Consider the following 21,439-nt stretch of genomic DNA (forward strand, 5'->3'; position numbering starts at 1 on the left):
CGACAGACTCTGATTATTCACATAAATAGTTAATATGACATTTATGAACTGCCATTTATTCCATGCAATTGCCTGCAAGCCTCACATTAGTAGAAATGATCTGTAATTCAGAGATGTCAAAGTTTCATTGTTAGCAGTCTAAAAAAAAAAAGAAGCAAGTTGACAACTGATGTTTCTGATTATTATTTTTGGGCAAAAATTATACATGGATGATGCTTCACTTTGGAGGGCTTCACTTAGGAGGACATTTGACAAAATTAAACTTGAATTTAGAAAACATGTTGTTTCTGAATTAAAATATCATAATTAAATATATTTAGTTATATGTTGGTAACTAAATATCAAGTTTTTCAGAAAACTGAACTGTTCTGTGAAATTATTGCCATGATGGTAATGACAGCATTTTTGGGACTTTGTTACACATTTTTTTTCAAATTGTACAGAAACACCAAATGATTTGAAAATATTTCCCACATTTTAGTTTTACTATTATTATTATTATTATTAGAAGAAAAGTTACAAAGGCTGAATAAGGGGAAATTAAACTACACTATATGTAATTAAATAAGAAAATAGTGATTAAAGAGACACAAAAAGCTATTATAATATCCTTCAAAACTAGAATGGATTTTTTTTTTTTTTTTTTACAATCGTCTAAGGGGCAAGAAAAGTTCTCTTAATTGATACATAACCGCTTAATTCAGTTTAAAACAGTGATACTATGCAGGTCAGGAAATAACAAGAGCTAGTTAGTGTGTATCTGGCGGTAAAGCATAAGGCCTCAAGTGAGAAAACATCTAATTTAAAGTCTCTTTGATTGCCTGTTACTTTGCAATGATTATCACAGTCGAATAGATAGGACTAGGATTGTTGCATTAGCGTCTACACATCATTCTCTAAGCATTCACTTATAATTTAAAATTCCACATGCATTCCCTATTTCTCATTCAGACACACCACATCTTCAGCAACAGAGAAAGATTTGGAGTCTTTCACCAAACATCTTGAGTGCCTGGCCAAAGCTTGTTCACTGCTCTTGTATACAATCAAGAATGCTACGCTCCCACAGTGCCTTCAAAAGCCCTGAATTAATAATCACAGCACTTTTTAGGAACTATGTAGATTAGCAACCAGTCATGTTCGCTGCCTTAAATTATTAATGAGTTGTTTGCACCACAAGTTGACCTTCCTTCGGTTGTTGCTGCTCTCCAAACAAACGTGCATGGCAAGCAGGACGAAGCAGTGTGGAGTGAAGCACCAGGGCTTTTTATAAGAGACATGCTTTTACTGAATGAGAAGGTTAGGAGCTAAAATAAAACCGAATTGCAAAAGTCAAGCCAAACTCCTTGGACTTTTGAATGTTGAGGCAAAAGGTCAAATAAAGTGACTCTCTCATAAAGGGACATCAACCAGCAAGGCTAAAAAGACACCAATGAGAACTACTGAATGACATGAAACACAAGCAAAACCAATGAAAACAGCAGGTTATATGCCCGGTTTTCAAAGGAAAACATATGCTAGCAGAAAGTCTTTTGTCCAACAACATGTAAGAAATTGATACAAACACACTGAATTTTCTCTCCTCAATAACAATTTAACACATTTGTTAATCTATTTCTTCATTCAACAACATAATTACCACCCTATTTTTAATAAGTATTCTCATTTAGGCAATAGAAGCACTTCCCACAACTCAAAATCAATACTCAGAACTATTTTTATAGCCTATACAAACATAATAATAATTCTGAAGCAGTGGCGAGTGCGACATGTAAAAGATTAGGGAAGAACAGGTGTAACCGACAAAACTCAGAAATGTAAGTTACAAATATCAAGAACCTAGACTATTAACGTCACATAAAATGCCTCACAAGCCACAACATTCATGCACGCGCTTAACCGCGCACCCGCTCCTACGCCCGCCGTGTACAACGCCAACTGTTTTTTTTTTAAATCACGAGCGCTGTCAATCACGTATATCACAGTTTCAATTATTGGCCAGTTGTTGTAAAGCCCCGCCCATTTTAGAGTTTGCCCAATCAGTCGAAGTCGAAGCGAGTGGTGCTGCAGTCAAATGACGTCCAGCTCCTCCTCTATAGACGTGTAATGTGTGGAGGGGTAGAGTTGTGGGCATTCGCCAATCCTCGCTGGACGTCTAGCGAGGGGGAGCGAGACGTAAGATCCATCCATTTGTTTCGCAGCGAGCAACCTCCAGACGGGTAAAAATTACCCGTTCATTTTCCAATGAACAACGACCGTTGCATATTTACTATACCAATATCATATCTGTATTTGATGTGTTCTTCTAAAAATTGGCAAAATGAACTTTTAGTATATAAATATAAAATGATCACAAAATATTTATGATTAATCTTTTCCTACTGATTTTTTTTTCCCTCTAGAACCATCTACATTATAATTTACAGTTCACGAATGGCTGAAACAAAATGGCTATTTGAAAATGTTTTTTTTTTTTACAATCAAGGGTCTGAATTGAATTTAGATTCAATTGTTAATTTTTTTTTCTTTTCCAAACCTCAAGGAAAATTACATTTCTACCAATGTATTTGACTAATGTAGCCCACATTTTTTCTATAATGATTTTTTAACAAAAACATGTTTTGTCTCCGTATCGGCTTATTTGGAGACATTTAAAGTTAAATCTACATTTCAACTTGACACTTGCTGTGCACCACTATGAGTCTATACTTCCCTCTAGTGGCCAAAATTACTAACTTTTTATTACTTTACTCAATGGACGAACTTTGAAATGGAGGTCTAGTTTTAGATAAGCAATTACCATATTAAAATACACTTAATGATATCTACGTGCTTTCAACACAGAGTAATAACTAGTTTATTTACTATGTTTCTCAGCCTAAATTTGTTCATATATGCACCAGAAGAGACAACTCTGTCCCATCCATCAACAACTTCTCTGCTGCATTTGAACAAAACTAATATTCACTGTAGAGAAATCCTTAAAGTACAATACAGTATAACATCTTGAAATTAGGAAGTTGTACTAGAAAATAAATAGCTACATCAAATAGTAAACTGTGAAGGAACAAGCTTTGCAAGAGAAGGTTTGGCATAAACCAGTCAAAAAAAAACCCCACTATGATATTGTCAAAGCCCATGAAGTTTACATTAAGGCAAACAATCAGTACACGGGCATGTATTAAACTCTCTGATGCGCGCACACACACACACACACTCACACTCACACACGCAACAAACACACTTTACACAGCCAAATTGATTAGGGCTCAACATGAAAAACCTAGAATGACAAACAGCATACCTATAGCTTCATCAAACATTTCCAGCTGTGTCAAGGACAAAATGAGGTCACAAAAACAAAAACACAGAAAATATGGATGAAAAAACAGGTCTGAGTCTGATTTCCTTATGACTTAAATAGGGTGACCCAGAGGCCAATGACAAGGCTGAGAATAGCAAAAGGCATACACAATAACAGGGACAATAGTGTTTGCCCTTTATATTCTTTTTGTCACAGTCATTCGTAGTTGATGGCATGCTCTGTTGATGAATGAGGTCCACACTGTAACTTCAGTGTCTCAGTTGAGTTCATGGAATAAGAAAAGGCCTTGAGTTTTAAAGGGCTTCTCATTGGTACTGTCTATAGTCTCCGAACGACGAAGCAGGCATGGGAGCAGGCTCTTCTGCAAACTGTGGGCCTGTAGAGAAAAGATTATGTTGGTTGATTTGAATTTATAGATTACTTTTTAATTTTTGCATTTAAAAAAAAAAGGTTTATTCAAAGGATGACTTGCCACACTTACCAGTTGGGAATTGTGCTGAGGCGAACCTTGTGAGCAGAATTCCTGCACCTTCTATTAATGCAAGCAGTATACCTCCCATTGCAGCAGAGCCAAACATGGCCACTGGTCCATCTGTGATGAGACAAGAAATTAAAATCACACAAATAAACACATATATTTAAATAAATAAATAAATAAATATAAAAAGAAGAATATTAAGAGAAAGCACTTTAAATATCTATAAACTGGCAAGGAATTAGAACTTGCATAAATGTGACCACATCATTATCTACATTAGTTTGAGATTTGACTTACTTCTTGCAGCTAAAATGGCTCCTGTCATGGCTCCACTTGTGATTGAGTTCCAGGGGTCTTCTTTGCCCCTCACCTTCACCAGCCCACAATCAATCATGGAGAAGAGGCCACCCCACACCGCAAAGCTTCCTAATGATGAACAAACATTTGTATTTTGTAATATTTTCAAAGTAAAACAATGAATTATTAGCCAATTACATTGTCTACATCACACAATATTTCTGTCCCTCCATTGACTGGTACGCAACTACCACTTGGATGCTTCAAAAAGTCCATAAAGAGATTGTAAAACTAATCCATATGAATTGAGTGGCTCACTCCAAATTTTCTGAAGAGCCACGATCGCTTTATATGATGAACAGATTTAAATTGAGACTTTATTAAAAATATCTTTGTGTTCCAAAAAAATATCATTTGAGTTCCAAAGATTAATTAAAGTCTTACAGGTATGGAATGACACAAGGGTGAGGAAATTATTACAGAATTTTCATTTTTAGGTGAACTAACCCTTTAATTTGAACAAACTTAAAAATTAATAAAACTAAAATCAGCCATTAGAATGATTTCTGAAGGATCATGTGACGCTAAAGTCTGGAGTACTGGCTGCTGAAAATGTTCAAAATGTTTTAAAATAAAAAATAACATTTCACAATATTAATATTTTTTATGTATTTCTGATCTGATCAAATAAATGCAGCCTTGCTGAGCATAAGACACTCCATTCAAAAGCATTAAAAACAATCTTAACCCCAAACTTTTGAACTGTAGTTTCTCACTCGGATTACATGTGACAACCTTTGAACCCTTAAACATTACCTCCTAGCTGTGGAGCTCTGGTCCTTATGGCTGTCAAACTACCCCTCATTCTGTGATTCATTCCCTAAAAAGACGAAAAACAAAAACACCAATGACATCTTAACATAGGGCCCAAAAGTACTACAGGCCCTCAACTTTAAGTAAAACAACACTGCTTTATCAGCAGCAGAGAGAATTACTCACAGAGGGAGAGTTTCTAAAGCCTTTGACGGCCTGAAAGATCCCTCCACCGATGGCCCCCATGGTGAAAGCACCCCCACAGTCATCCACTATCCTCCAGGGGCTGAGAAACAACAACAGTATGATTATGAGAACACTAATAGTGCATAAAGATCATCTCTGCTACTAACAACCAACCCTTGAAAAAAGTACTCTGGTAAACATGATCTCTACAATTATTTCAATGCACGTTTGGGTTACACTTTATTTTAAGGTGCCCTTATTACCGAGTATAGATACAAATAAGTACTGAGTAATATTAATTAATAACATGTAATTACTGTATAATTAGGGTTAAATTTAGTTTAGGGTTAGATACTTGTAATTATGCATAATTTACTGTCATTACTATGGTAAGTACATGTAAGATGTGTAACAAGGACACTGCAAAATAAAGTGTTAACCACTTTCGTTAGTGGAAATCCTACTCGAGGAAGTATCCATAATAAGTATTCATAATGTCGCTCAATAAATGAAACAGAAAATGGGTATGTTATATAAATATGACACATTTCTATAACGTTAGTACTTATGCATTCACGTCGTATTGCTAGCTAAGTTACCTACAGATCCTACTAACTGTAGCCTATGTTAATATAAATAATAGCCTATATATTATGTGTAGTAGTTTAATAGATTAAACATTTAAACAATATATATATATATATATATATATATATATATATATATATATATATATATATATATATATAATATTATTAAAAATAATGTAGAAACTAAATCAACCGATCACCGGCAGAACAAGGTCATGTGCGGGACTGACAGCAAGAAGCCTTTACTGAAGGACATCGTGTTAACTAACATCCAGTAAACCGACCATATCTCAACAATTCGAGCGTCAAACAGCCTGACAGTTAATCAGACCGTATAAATAATGAAGAATATTTTAACTGTTATAATAACAACAAATATAAATGTTCGAAATGCATCAAATAAAAAAGTTGTTTGAACTGTCGGCTCACCAAGGCTCCCTCGCGTACTCCTCCATTTTGTTCTTTTCCTCTTCCCACTGACGTAACAAAGCACGTGCTGTTGCAGTGAGTGACGTAAGGTTATTCGCGTGGTCCTTTGCTGTCTTTTTCTTTGTGATCGTTGAATTGCTAGAGGCCCCTCTAGTGGCAGTATTCACTAAGTATTCACACAAATTACCAACCGCAGAGGTCCCACAAATGGGTAACTCAATTTCGTCCACCATAGACAATAACGGATTATAGTTTACGAGGCCCCATCTTGTTGCCCCCACACATGGTTTTTACTAGGGACTTAACAAAATAGAAAATTGTATCTTATAATAGTGCTTTTGAATTTAGCTAACTTAGCTAAACTTTAGCTAAAAACATAATTTAGGCTATAAGCAAAAATTATATTTTATATGATAATTATGCCTGATATCACAACATACCCACTTTAAATTTTGAAAAATTAAAGTTGTCAAGTGGCTAATAAAACTGTAGAGCCTCTTCGTTGCGCCAGAGGAGATGGGGCTGCATTAAATGTAGGTTGATGACTCTGCGATAAAACATAATTCAAAAACCTCTCTCGACTTCATGTCGCCTCTATGTTATTGCTCTGAGTCCGACACGCGGTTGGCTATGTTTCCATTATTAGGAAGGGGAAAGGAATGAGATGCAGTCTGAGCCTGCATTGAGAAATGACCAAATATAGACATTTTAGCAGTCCTGAGGGTTAGTCAGGGGCAATCAAAATATAAACAAGCTTGCTTCGATTCCAATCAACTTTCAGATTCCAGTTTCAGAAGAACATTTCTGAAGAGCTCTGAAAAAGATGAACAACAGGCTATTGAGTGATTACCTCTAGCCCCAGTGGTGATGTATATCCTGTAATGCATTGCAATAAGCACTTGGTACTTATCTGAAGATCATAATTCCCTAAGAAAAGAGGGAAAGTTTTTGAGCTTTAAACCTGTGACCAGGTTGAATGTAATTTGTAATGTTACATCACAAGTGGTGTGGTCTTTTGTTTCTCGTTATCCTACATAGCCTTTGTGTATAGTTCTTTATTCTAGTGACCAAATGAGCTAAGCAGAACTATGTGGCAACAATGCATTAGATCACTGTTTTTTTTTCATGCCCAAGGAACTCATTGTAGCTCTGAAAGCGTGCTACAGCCCTTTATAGGATCTGTGTGATCATGTGAAGAGCTACTCACTAACACTAGAACCATTCATTCTATCTATGGTTCTGAACTGGACTCTAAAGCTTTTACAGCATTTTTATATCCCCACAAAATGACTCAGAAGGTTAGATTGGAGTAAATTAAAAGATGTGTTTACATAGTATTGTTGATAGGATAGTTCATCCAGAAAATTGACAGAAATTGACTGTTGAAGAAAATTCTGTCAATTACTCATCATGTCCTTTCAAAACTGTATGACTTTCTTCTGTGGAACATAAAAGAAGATATGATGACATAATTTTCACTTTTGTAAGACAAACTCACTAAAGGGTAAAGTATGTCTTTAAGGAGTTTGTATTGGCATAAACCAGTGTTTTTATTTGAACTAAAAATAAAACTATTAATAATTGTTCTCAGTAGTTGAAAAAAAAAAAAAAAACTGAAATAAAATAAAATATAAATATTGGATGAAAAGTTTAAATTTATAAAATAAGTTGCAGTTCCAATTATTGCTAAAAGTAAAACTGAAATAAAAATAAACTAAAGGTAAAAAAAACTAAAAAAAATGGCAAAGCACATTAAAATAACAACTAAAATTAAAATTAATACTAAAACAACAGTGAAAAAGTTTTCTGACATTATTCTGACAATGACCTGAAAATAATCAAATAAAATCACATGACCCAGGTGTTTTTGTTGGACCAATCATATATTTATCATGCAGATTCTTCCAAAAACAATTTGAATTTTCTACATAACACAAATGGAATTACTGGATTGTCACAGCTGAAACCTGATATAAGAATCATTTTATTCCACACAGCTTATTTTCAATGAGCATAACGTTCTGCTCTAACTTCCATTAAGTGTGCTCTTGAAGAGAATGCTTACATTCCCAAATTAAAATCTCTACATTTTTTAATGTTGTTTGATAAATTACAGATGGATGGTAAAAAATTACACTTAACAGTGATTAAAATCTATATATACTCAATGGATTACATAAGTTTTAAGAAAATTTCAGATAAAAAAAAATATGTTTTGTAGTTTGTATGTTTACGCAGCCATATTCACATAGATCTGATTATCCATCCCTTTCTCCTAAATGCTGTAATTCTGTTCTCGTTCACACTCACTCATTCACTCATTGAAGAATCTGTATCATGGAAACAATACCTGTTTTATGTGATTTAAAAAAAAATTAGAATCCCACCTTTAATCTCTGATCAGTAGGGGTGAAACAATATATCGTGTCACAATATATCGCAATACAAAAATGCAACAATATGTATCGTGGATAGTGACAATATGTATTGTGTATAGTTCACCCAAAATAAAAATTACTGTGTGAGAAAAAATTCAAGTTTACAGAGTTTTAGTGTCAGTACTACATTAAACTACTGTATATAATGTTGAATATAATATATAAAATGCAATGGGGGAATATTTGTGGGTCCTGATAATGCCAAATGTCTTACGTTACCAGTAAAAAGTGGCGTACATTATTTTAAACATATCTAGTAGTGACAGAGTGCAGGCATATTCATCTAAAATAATTCTGTATTTTCAGCTTCAGAATCATGAATATTTTTATTCTGGTGTCACCATCGTCCTGTGCATTGGGTTATCAGCACCAAGTCCAAGCCTATTCATTTCAACCCCTAATGTAATACCAAATTTTGCATTTTAATCAACGGTACATTTTGATTGCCTTTTACCATACGTCTTGCTGTATCGCAATAATACCATACCGTGAGTTCAGTATCGTGGGATGTATCGAATCGTGAAATGAGGGTATCGTTACACCCCTACTGATCAGCAAGAACTTTTACTATAGAGATTCCCAAACCCAAAATACTTGGATAAAATCCAGGTGATTGTTTTATTTCGTACATAGTTCAATTCAGTCAGATGTAAGAAGATCCAATTTTACTGCCGAAACAAACATCTACTCAACATCCACATACATACCAAACACACACTAGTAAATCTATCATATGAAATTAATCATTTAGTGCAAATGACAAGCAAGACATCAAGTTCTCTGCAGTTCCATAGGCCATAGAAACCTCTAAGCACCCACGACTGCACCACACTTCCGTTTCTTTAAATCGTCCAGTGTATTTTGTACAAAGACCCCTGGGCAGAAGCTGTGCATTCAATGGAATAATCACCATCTATACGAACCTATACCTGTCTTCCATACTGTAGGGCAGCAGTAAAGACTCTGTATGGAAGATTCTGAGTGTTGATCTTCTCAAGGTCTGTGAGATGTCTGTCCTTTCATTCCTGTCTTTTTTCCTTCATTCATGTTTATCTCTCTGCACTGCCGGCTTACTGCAACAGCTTTGGTATTGCAACCTGTGAAAAACAATTAATTATGAGTTCAAACTCTCTCAGGGAAAACAGGAAAACCTCTGAATATGAGACCCAATGTATCTACAGGAAAGCTTCAGGATAATTTAAAAAAAAATTACTTGCAAGATTGTATATAATTTAAATAGGCCAATATGTTTTTTTTTTATGTAAATGATTTTTAAAATTAATAATTTTATACCTTTTTGAGCTTTTTGACATTGCTGCCTCTAATGGAAGCTAGAAGTTGGTCCCTTGTATTTTGAGCTCCTCCTCTTCCTCCAGTCCTATCATCAAGCTTCCTCTGTGACACGGGCGTCAGGGAGTTCTTCAGGAAGTCTCCGTCTAGCATTGGAGGTGGAGGTGGTGGTGGTCCTCCAGGTGGTGGTGGTGGCGGAGGTGGTCCACCACCAAGCCCACTGACCCTTTTCTTATGACTCAACTTGGGCGATGGGGCCGGTGACGGCATGGGAGAAGGTATAGGAGATGGCCTGGGCGAGGCTCTCGGGGAGCCTTTACCAAAGCCGGGTTTTGGAACTTCTAATGAGTCTTTCTTGTCTCCAGCACCTTGGGCTTGAGCCTGCTTCTGTTCCTGCAACCGCTTTTGTCGCTGACGGTCCATATTGCGACTAAGAATACTGGTCATGGTCATACGAGGACCAGCTAACTCAAAGTGGTAGCCTAGTTTCAGAAGAGTTGTGTTTTCTTTTAAGATTTTGGTCATTTCCATCTCAGACTTCCCTCCGATGATGTGTCGCTGGTTGTGGAAGCGTAGCTCAGTGAGTGTGGAGTTGTGCTGGAGGGCATGGATCAAGGCCATGATGCCTTTGCTAGTAAGTAGATTGGAGTCCAAATTGATGCTAGTGATGCTTTTGTTAATGCGTAAGGTCTCTGCAATAGCATAAGCCACATGGTCATCAGCACGGCAGTTAGCCAAAGAAAACGCTTTGATGTGTGTGTTGTTTTTCAAGGCCTCTGCGAACTGAATAAGCGTTTTGGTTTTTATGACCTCAGAATTGTTCACATTGAGTTCAGTCATGCCCGGATCGTTGCGGCGAACTCTCTCAAGGTCTTCATCAAACATACTGGCCGACTCATCCTCTTCTTCCTCCTCTTTGGTCTTACTTTTTGAAATGGTGTCTGAGACACAGTTTCCAATGTTCACTTCCTTGATGGGTTCATGAATTTCATTTATGATTTCATTTTGTTTCTGAACATCCTCTCTTTCCTTATCGCTTGCTTTTGCATTATATTCCTGTGGCTTCTTCACATTTTCATCATTCTTTTCAGGTTCTTTCTCTTTATTTTCAGCAAGTCCCCTCAATTCCAGCGTGGGGCCCTCTTTCGTCTTCTCGCTTGACCTTCTTATTAGTTTTTCATCCTTGTCCTCTTCTTTTGTTTTGTCTTCTAGAACCTGATTTTGCTTTTCCTCTAACCTGGACGGATAGCCTTTAGTCTTGTTCTCCTCTCTCTTCCTAATCTCTTCCTTTCTCTCCCTTTCCTTATCCTCTTTCTCCTTTAGCCTAGAAATCATCTCCTTTGCTCTACTTTCCACAGATTCCCTTTTTCGACTGTCTTCCTTTCTATTTTTCTCTTTACTATCCTCTTTTTTCTCCTGAAGCTTAGAAATTAATTCTTTGGTTTTGCTGCTGCTACTTTCTCTCATCTCTCTTCTGTCTTTGAGTTTACTCCCATCAATTTGTTCTTTCACCTCTACTTTTCTCTCACTCTCCTCATCCTTCTTGGAAAGGGCAGATTTGTCATCTTTAGTGCCCTCTGTGACTCTGCGGGTCCTGTCCACCATTCTATCATCACATTTAGGGAAGGAAGAGGTGGAGGGGGTCCTCTGAAGTTCTCCATCTCTGCTGTCAGACGTGGAGGTATTCTTCTCTTGGCTCAGGCCCATCTTACGCAGGTACTCTTGCTTCCGGCTCTCCTTCTTCGGCTCTCCCTGAGGATCAAACATGTATAAATTATGGACAAATTATGCCGACATATACAATCAAATTTATATGTTTGTTTTGGGTGAACCGACTGGAGGAAAAACCAGTGGCTTAGGCCTACATACTAACATGAAAATGTTCAACTAAAGCCACTGCTTTGACACAGATGGTTATATAAAAGCTGTGCATGCACATTGGATGTTTACACTATGCACAGTCGGTTGTTTCACAGTGAAGAAGATGTAAACTTGCACAGTGGCTGAGTGTTTGATTTGTGAGCTGCACTTTTTCACTGGAAAGCTCCAGCCTTGGCAGACTTATCCTTAAAAGGCAGTGAGCAAAGGAGCAATCAACCAAGGAACTTTAACTGGGCCAACATTTCAAGAGTCTTTAATATCCAAAGAGACTCCATTAGGTATACATTTCTCCTGCTTGTATTATGTATTAAAACTGAAAAGTAAAAAAGTAAAAAGTTAAAGTTTGTACAAGTCTAATTTGTAAATGTTATAAAAAAATAAGGTGGACATTATGCAAGTGTCATAAAATGATACAAATAGCCTACATCTACAAACAAAACATCTGTCAAGCCACATTAGCCTACTTTTATTCATTTATTCGGCCATGTCTTCAAGGTCCTAGGCTACTATAAGCATGTTAGGTTAAACTCCAGTATTCAAATTTTCATAGACAAACTTTTAAGGTTGGCAAACTAGTGAATATTTTACCTCCGTTGACAGGTTTCTCTGGAAGCGGGATTTGAAATCATCGGTCTGGCTGCTCAATTGTGATTCCGTTTTAACTGGCGCGGTTGGTTTTAAATCCGTTTGGTCCACAACGATTATTTCACTCGGATCAGGATCGGGAACAACTGATACCTCTTTCTGCAGCTCTTCCATTTCTTCAGGTGACAGGTTTGACAGCAAGCTGTCGAGGTCCGGGTCCTCGCTCACCTGTCGCCCGGTTTTAGTGAGTCCCCTCACTTTCCTCCGGGACATAGTTGCGTTCAATAATGACAAAAACCTCTGTAGAATTTGCTGAAGATATCCGTGTATTTTTCAGTTATTTTACCTTTTGAAAAAAAAAAAAAAATCATTCATTAATAGAGCTGTCAGATTAGAAAGTGAAGATGAAAAACGAGGAAAAGAGTCAAATTGAAGCCTTTCTGGATGTGAAAGAAACCCGAGGAGCAGCGCGAGACGCGATGGACTGTCAGCGTAAGTTTGCAGTGCTAGGACATTCCTTGAAATCCATCGAGCACATGACCATATTTAGATGGGGGTACATAGTCCTTTAAAGGCAATTGGGAAGGATATGGTTTACTAAAACTCAAAAGCATCCCAGAAACGTACTGTTACTTCCTGTTAGGAAATCAGGATTCCTTGAGTAGTCTACTGAGAATATTTTTTTCCAGTGATGTTAAAGAATGTTATAGAAACAGGTTGGATACTATAATAGGCTGCTGTGCTATTCCAGGAATCAGTTTAATGTGGTTCAATAGAATATAGGCTATTCATAAATTTGAAATGATTATGCTTCATCTTAATGGAAGCAAATTTGAAGACAAGACCACAAATCTGTCACCAATGGTTGCAGCAGAGAAACAAAAGGGCAGGATTTAATAGCAGCAGTGTTTATTACAAACTCAAAATGATCTGGATCTCATGGATCTAAAGAACACAAACATAACCATTGTATACATAAGAGCAGAACAAATACTAACTGAAAACAGGCTCAATATATAGGCCTACTAACTAACTTAAATCAATGAAATAAACGAGAAATAGGTTTCGGTGCATTAATCAAACAATGAATAACCATGGAAACAAATGCAAACAAAGGAAACAGAACAGGACACAATGAAAAACAACTCAAACTTAAAAAACAAAGTCCAACAGAGGAGGAAGGAGGACGAGGAGTAGGCAGAAGGGACCTCCAATGATGAGGAGGAGGAGCCAGGGAGGAGATGACAGGGGAGGAGTTAGGGAGGGTGTGACGGTGGGAGAAGCCAGGGAGTGACTCCAAACAGAGCCATCAGGATGCAGGCCCACGGTGGAAATGAAAGAGGGACGAGCCAGGGTGTAGCCAGGAGCACAACTGAGTGAGGTGGAGATGAGGGTGGTAAAGACACAGGCACAGCCGAGGAGATGAAAACCCTGGGCGGCGCCGGAGTGAGTGAACACAACGGTGGAGCCGAAGGAAAGGAAGAGACCGGAAGTCTGTGCCACAACCAGGGTGATGAGGAGGGGTCACAGTGGAGCTGAGCTAGCATGGAGCCAAGGTGGAGCCGATGGGTCGACAGGACGAGGTGGAGTCCGGGGCTTTGAGGCTTCAGGTAGATCCACACACCAGTGCAGAGCTGGAGAGCTGAAAGCCCAAGATCCGAGCTGCTAGGGAAGAAGGAGCCTAATCTCCATGAAGGATGTTATTGCCGGCTCATGCACCTGTTCAGACTTGGCGCTCTGTGGCTCTGGGACTACAGTGGGCTCTGGTGCTGTCTAAAAGAGTAGGATCTAATCGCAGCAGTGTTTATTTACATCTGTTGATATGGTTACTCATTGATTTCAGGCACAGCATGATTGGAGACAGCAAAGTCAAGTCTGTTTTTATTGTAAAAAGAGAATTATGCAATATTCCTTGTCCAGTCTGTTCAATTAGACCTCTCTTATAGGATGATTAGTGCAAATTCAAACACTAGTAGCCTATTAATTGCCTCGCCCCCAAGTAAAATGCCTGTTAATATTACATGTTGTAAAAATTTCTCTTTATAGTTCCTTTTCTTATTTGTACTTCACATTCCAGAGTGACAAATACAGTAGCATAAGCTGTATATAACAAAAACAACACTGTTAAATATACATTATTTTAAATAACTAACACGTTATTTAAACAGTGGACTAAGCATCAATACTAATCTTACAGATGTGAGATGAGGAGGTAGCAGAAATCAAATACAAATTGCACCTCAAATGTACCTGACAATTGATTCTTTTAATGAGATGTCTAATTCTTTTAATTTACATTATAATCTACCCTTGAAAAGTTTAACTTATGATGAACTTTTAAAGTAATTAAGGCAGAGACATCCACTCGTGCTAATATAAATGGGGGAAAAACACGCAATATGGCGTCAATGGAAGTCCCGGCTTATGGTGCAGTCGCATTAGCAGAATTTCACGAGCAAAAAAGTTCCATTATCTATTGTTAATAATATAGCGATGTATGAAGCACAGCTCAAACAAAAGTCCCCTTCAAACATTGACTGTTGGTCAATGTGGCACATTCGCACAATGCGACAAAATTCATAATTGTGTGGATTTCCATTCAAATTAGCTGAACAACGGTAAATTTGACAACCCCTTTACAGTTAAAAGAGCCAATGGGAAAGGGTGTGAAAATGCGTATTTATTTATTCATTTATTTTTGGCGTGAACTTAATGAAAGTAATTTCGGCAAATAGATTTCAGTATTTCCCCATTCAAGTAAATAGGAGCTGTACATGGCTGGAAATAGCTGCATGTGGGCGTTACGAAAATAATCGCAGAGTGAAATGACTTGCCTTAAAGGGACTTAAACGTACCTTCGCTGTGAGAATGTAACAAAACAGCATAAATGAATATGAAATGTTTTACAAAAACCTTTTTGAAAAAAGTAAAAACAGACTGAACTAAACTAACTGAAAGCAACCATTGCTGTGATTTCCTTGACAGCTAGCCTGGGAAGGAAGATACAATAAAAGGCATGCAATTCTAAGACATGCCGTTAACATTACAGCTCAACCTCAAGCCAGATCTAACAACAGTTGACGAACTACAAATGCGCAGAATGAAGTTTTGGCTGGTTGTGAGGATGGTATGAAACATGATTTCTTTAAAATTTCTTTCTTAATGTAAGTTCTTTCTTATTTACATACTGCATGTTAACTGTCTATAAGACATCTATGTCTCATGTCCGCATGTTAACTGTCTATAAGACACCTAAGACATGAAAAGCGTACAGCATGATTTGGTGTTGATGCACATGACATGTTCAGATTAGCGGTAAAATAAATACATTTTGAACAAACAAGCAGGGAGAGACAGCTAAGCATGTCTATTGCAGAATAAAGTGCAAATGTCACACGCTGCTTCTTATTTGGCGGACCAGAGAATGATATCCTGGATAAGTCAGAACTGTCAGCCAGTCTCTTCTGCAGGACAGTCATATTTCAGAGAGTTTGAACAAAATGTTAATGGCAAATTTAAAGCAGTCTTTTAGTTCACAGAGTTGCTGGATTTAAGTGGGAAGAGTCTTGTTGATTAGTGAAACGTGAAAGCTGTACATCAAACAAGAAAACACTCCGACGGCATGAGGCGATTCCGAAGTCAGTTCATGCTTCACTCCACAAACTAATCAAGAAATAAATAACATAAAAATTTTTTTTTAACCGCTTCTCATACAAGGGATTCCAAACAAGCATGGGCCCTCTTCATCACCCATTGTGTGGGTTATCTTCTTCTCGCTGAGGGACTCCAGCTCTTTCAGTGCCCTGGGTATTGGGGAGGGGAGTATGGTGGAGGAGCTGAAAACACAACAACAATACAGTTCAGTGAAAAGCTTTCTGATTCTGTGTGCTATTATATACAAATGTGGTGTTTTTATTTCCACTGCACACTCTTAAAAAGAAAAGGTTCTTTATCGGCATCAATGGTTCCATGAAGAACCTTTAACATCCATGGAACCTTTCCATTGGATTGGACAAAAGGTCCATTAAAGGGGAAAAAATTTCATTCTTGTTAAAATGTTCTTTACATGAAGCAAAACTTTATGTGAAGAGGTTATTTTAAGAAACATTTCACTCAAAGGTTCTTTGGAGACCCCAAAATGTTTTTTTTCTTCTTTTTTTGGAACCTTAAAGCGATTGTTTTTTTCTTCCCTTGTATATCCATGTGAAAGGGCTTCTCCAACAAGAAAAAAAATGTAGGGTGGGACTTGATTTTGTCAATCAGGAATTGATTGGATCATTTTGGTTCGCTATTTTGTCCCGCCCTCATGCCAGTAAACACGTCATCAGAGAAGAGATGTAGTTGCTGAAGTTAATGAGGGCACATGAGTTAAAAAATAAAAATGATGTACATGGATAAATGATTTAATATAAATACTGCAATATTCCTTGAAAAAATAAATGTCAGTTTTGATTTCATGGTGACTTTAAGAGCTTGGTATGCGATCTCTGACAGAGGCCATGTGAATACCTGCTTGACTGTATCCTGCATCAGGAGGATTAGGAGGATAAGGACCATGGTGCATCATGGGATATTGGTGAGGGACACCTGGATACTGCGTTACCATTGGAAATCCAGGATAATCAGGATGTCCAATGGGTTTACCATAAGCGTCGTACATATGCTCCACAGGATAGCTGGCCATTGGAATGTGCTGGGCTGAAATTGAGACTAATGTTAGTAAACAATGATTTTTATTCTTCATAAGAATCAGTTCAAGCATTCTGAAAATTGGCCATGGCAAATTTATTCAGGAGTAATAAGAGTATTCCAATAAGAAGCCGGTGGTTAAATACATAGAACTAATGAAGAACGCAATGCAATACCACAGTGGTTCCCAAACTGGGGTAAACGTACCCCTGGGGGTAGTGAGGTGACAGAGGGGGTACGTGAACAAAATGCTGAGTTTTGCTGTTCATTTAATTCTACTCCGCCTTAAAATAACATTAAAACCGAGCATGTATTTCTAACAGGCAAAATGCCATAAAAGGTCAAATACATGACATCCAATCAAATTACCTCATCTTTTGCGGTCAAAACTGACTGCATCCACACAAGCAGTGTGCACATGATAGGTTGCATGCAGAGTTTGCTGCCTTAGCAAATCGGGCTACATTACTGACGTTCTTGACAATGTACCTTTGTAAAAGTGGGGATTTAGCACTTACTACCATACACAAATATAGACACAGACTGTGCAAGGAGAATGATTTAAGACTCAAACTCTCTTCGATACAAAAACATACCCTGAGTGAGTTGAAAAACACAGTATTATCAGTATTGTTTGCTCTATTTTGCAATGAAAAAATAAAATAAAATAGTTCCAACGAAAGCCACAGCAGAACTGTAACACACAGCAGTGATTCGTGAACGAATCTGCGGCTTTGAATGAATTGTGAGAGTCATTGATTCAATGACCTATTTGTAAATACAGGTTATAAAGGTATTGATAAAGGTAAAAAAAATGCTCTGGAATGCTGGGGGCATACAGTATATTATGAAAATGTGTGACTGCAGTCTAAGTGGAAGAGAGGGGGTACATAGAAGGATGTTAAATGGGGGTACACCACTCAATACCAGACCAGGAATAATACCAGAGATTTGCTAATAGGTTATTTTGCTTTACTTTTAACATACTTTTACAACTTTTAACATATCACTAGGTGATAATAGTTTACATTTTGCGACGATATAGACAATGACGATTTGCAATGTTTACGTGAGTGTACTGTATCTGGTTAAGGTTGGATTTACTTATAGTAGTTGTAATAACAATGCATATTAATTAATATATAATATAATAATAACAGCAACAGCAAACTGCAAACAAAAAAATACATTCTAAATATTACTACCTTCTCTATATGTGACACAATAAAATATGTGTCTCTGCAACAAAACAGATTTTTAAAGTTGTTTATTTGTATTTTTAATTAATTCACATGTAAATGTACTTCAATAAAATACCACATGTAGTAAATTCAGGATGGACTGCGAAGAGAAAGAAGCGATTGTGTTTACCTTCATAAGGAGTTCTGCCACGTTGCTGGCGGCGCTGGTAAAGGTAACAACAGGAACACATGAAGCAACAGACCATAGTTGCTATAGCAGCCACAAAGAGCAGGATCGATGAAGCAATGCCAGCTATAGTGGAAGGGCTGAAAGAGGCAGGACAGAAAACTTCACTGGTGTTATCAAACATACATTTTGAATAATCTGACTTCTCTGGGAGCAACTCATAGATAATAGTTAGGCCTTTAGGTCTAGCAATTAGCAGCTTCACCATTAAGAACAGCATTTCTTTTATAACAGTCATACTTTTGCTCAGCTTTCCTTAAAATCAAAATAGTTTTATTTGGTGGCCTAATGTGAAATTAATGCGCCTCTCGAGGCTACACACTTGGTCCTTTTCAGGGATCTGAGCGTGATTCACTGGCCCATATAGGAACACTCCAACCGATCTTAGACCCTTTTAAAGCGAACCAAACTGTGACCATCTTGAGAGGTTGTGCACTGTAAACACAGATTGCTCCGGGCTAAAAACATTAACAAATTCCAGTTTAGCTTGGTCATCAGATGCCTCCGTACAAATCAGCTATTCATCATGGCTTGCTTCTGCGAACAGATCTCCCCAAAATATGAATTCATGACGTACACTTGTCTATTGTCATTCTGCTTTGAAACTGTATGAGAAAGATGCGGCTGCGTGAACAGCCTTGTTTATATTTTTGTGTTCAGGCCGCGATATGTAATGATATTATTAAACTACTGTGTGTAAACCTTAATATAATGTATGAGGCGAATGGAGTGAGTACTTGCTAGTTCTCATAATGCCTGATTTCACCAGTATGTTTCAATAAGTACATTACTGGACATGCACTTTAAAAAAATATTTCGAATGAATGCAATCACTGTCAGAAGCCTATTATTTTAAATTGAAAAAAGAAAAACAATATTACAACAATGGACAATAAAATAATTGTTAAGTTGTAAACACATGTATAATAATTTAAAGCATTTAAACCTTGTGTAGTATGAAACAATTGGCATCGTAAAGGCAAGGACAATAAACACGATTTATACAGGTGGATGTTTTAGTGCAAGAATATGGATGCAGTACTGCAACAAAATGTTTATTTTTGTGCAGAAGATCAAAAACCTACAGGAATATTCCATATTCAAAGTTAAGCTCTATCAACAGCATTTGTAGCAATGTTGAAAAAATCTTGGTTACAGTGTCTCATACAATGGAAGTGAATGGGATCGAATTTTGGAGGGTCAGCCATCAACATTACTACTTAACCCTAGTGGTCAAGTGGTCAATAATCTAGAATCTTGAAAAATGTACCTGAGATGGAACAGCATGCAGCGCTTCTGTCCCGCCTCTGTGATCATCTTGAAGCCATCCAGGCAGCAGTAACGGCGGTGACAGTTCCCACAGCAGAACGTTATGAGTGGGCAGTCAAAGCCATTGTGCCAAGTGCCATTTTTGTCCACATACCACAAGCAGTCCTCATTTGCACTCACTGAAAGTAATAAAAAAATTGTGGTAATAAATATAGCAAAACACTACAACATATTGGGAAAAAATATTCTAAAGATGACAACAAATCCTACAAAAATTGAAGGCGGTTACACTTAATATAGGCTAATACAATAACATATAAGCTATATTTTTTAGGTTTTAAAAATATAGATTTTATTTTACTATGCACAGGAAAAAAGCACAGGCTACTTTGAGAACAACAATCAGTTATGAGCATTTTGTTGGTTCTTTCTTGTTTTAGTTCATAATTTCTTTGTATGACGGCCTGGCCTAAAAGTGTCCACATAATTTGGCATGCGTCAATGAGTACACAACGTGTTTACAAAATTTTCTACAACTTTTTTAAAGGATGAAGATGTCAATTTTTCTAGACCGGACATCACTTTTTGGCCACTAGCCTACTACATATACACTAAACATTCATAATAATAGCCTATTTTTTAATGAAATATTAATGAAGCACAATAAGCACATTAGGCTAATTCATGATTAGTTAACTCCTAAGATGCTCACTCAACTAACCAAATAATTACTAAAGTAAAGAAAGTAATTTCTTACATTAATTTTTACAAGATGTAATCTTACAATAAATCTTAAAATATATATTTTTTTAATTTGATTTATTTATTACAGAAATTGCATCTTTGTTTTCATATTCAGTAGCAGTATTTTAAATGTAAGTTAGGTCAGTTAAGTTAACCACTTGCTTCAAGGTCTCTACTTGGATTAGCTTTCAGTTACTGGTTCTGCAGTGAATGACCTAACGTTACCTACACAAAATACAGAAGAAAACAAATGCAGCCTCATGTGAACTTGCAAAATCTAAGGGGTTTGAAAGCTGTTGCTATAGAAATTGACATTGTAGCAGCAATGTTACTTGCAAGTTGCATTATATAAAAGCTATACATGACATCGTCGTCAGCAATAAGCATTATATTACTCAAATAATACCTTATAACAAAAAAAACATGTAGCCTACAAGTAAATATTTGCAGCAATGAGGCCTATGAAGAAACTACAATATCGTCTTACCCTGCCAAGCCGAGAAAATAATACAGAGGACCGGTATAATGACGGCGTAGAAGGACATCCTGCTTCCAGAACACTATCCGTTATACCAGACAAAAATGGTTACATTTGCATCCTTTGAAAAGAAGGAAACCTTCAAATGATAATATTTGCCACGTCTCGCAGAAAGCGAAGCTCTGAATCAAGCGGCTTCGTGATCAACATGCGATCTGTGTGGAATGACACACCGCCCGTGACGCTACACGCCCGACGCCAAACATCCAGTACCAGCCTCCTCATAGATGAAATAAATTAAAGGACGTTCATTTCCTCGGGATTAAGTGTTGCATTCAAACTAAGACGGGAAAAGGAAGATAATTATGACGGAGATTAACCGTTGCTGTGTGTAATTGTTGTAGTGCATCAGACGCGCGAAATTCCATGAGGGGAAAATGGAGCCCGTGGGCTCCTGTATCAGTTCACACTTCTGGAGATAAATACATTCATTCACATAAGCCTATATGTACAGACTAC

At 37.1% G+C, this 21,439-nt stretch overlaps 3 protein-coding genes across 3 annotated transcripts; all 3 read right to left on the bottom strand.

Annotated features, from left to right (window-relative positions):
- Nucleotides 1–2,833: 2,833 nt before the first annotated feature.
- timm17a (translocase of inner mitochondrial membrane 17 homolog A (yeast)) lies at nt 2,834–6,248 on the bottom strand. Its single transcript, XM_084100093.1, has 6 exons — nt 6,119–6,248; nt 5,100–5,199; nt 4,917–4,980; nt 4,101–4,229; nt 3,807–3,917; nt 2,834–3,701 (listed from the first exon to the last, which is right to left on the bottom strand). The coding sequence occupies exons 1-6, from the start codon at nt 6,142–6,144 to the stop codon at nt 3,631–3,633; spliced, it is 501 nt and encodes a 166-aa protein (XP_083956219.1). The 5' UTR covers nt 6,145–6,248; the 3' UTR covers nt 2,834–3,630.
- A 1,739-nt stretch (nt 6,249–7,987) lies between these two features.
- On the bottom strand, nt 7,988–13,920 carry lmod1b (leiomodin 1b (smooth muscle)). Its single transcript, XM_084100380.1, has 3 exons — nt 12,316–13,920; nt 9,850–11,598; nt 7,988–9,653 (listed from the first exon to the last, which is right to left on the bottom strand). The coding sequence occupies exons 1-3, from the start codon at nt 12,583–12,585 to the stop codon at nt 9,627–9,629; spliced, it is 2,046 nt and encodes a 681-aa protein (XP_083956506.1). The 5' UTR covers nt 12,586–13,920; the 3' UTR covers nt 7,988–9,626.
- Nucleotides 13,921–14,166: 246 nt separating this feature from the next.
- On the bottom strand, nt 14,167–21,394 carry shisa4 (shisa family member 4). Its single transcript, XM_084100381.1, has 5 exons — nt 20,930–21,394; nt 19,700–19,877; nt 18,373–18,509; nt 16,822–17,010; nt 14,167–16,148 (listed from the first exon to the last, which is right to left on the bottom strand). Exons 1-5 carry the CDS (start codon nt 20,985–20,987, stop codon nt 16,108–16,110), a joined length of 603 nt encoding a protein of 200 aa, XP_083956507.1. The 5' UTR covers nt 20,988–21,394; the 3' UTR covers nt 14,167–16,107.
- Between the last annotated feature and the right edge of the window lie 45 nt (nt 21,395–21,439).

The sequence above is a fragment of the Abramis brama genome, assembly GCF_963993115.1.
Source record: "Abramis brama genome assembly, chromosome: 23".
Taxonomy (NCBI): Eukaryota; Metazoa; Chordata; class Actinopteri; order Cypriniformes; family Leuciscidae; genus Abramis; species Abramis brama.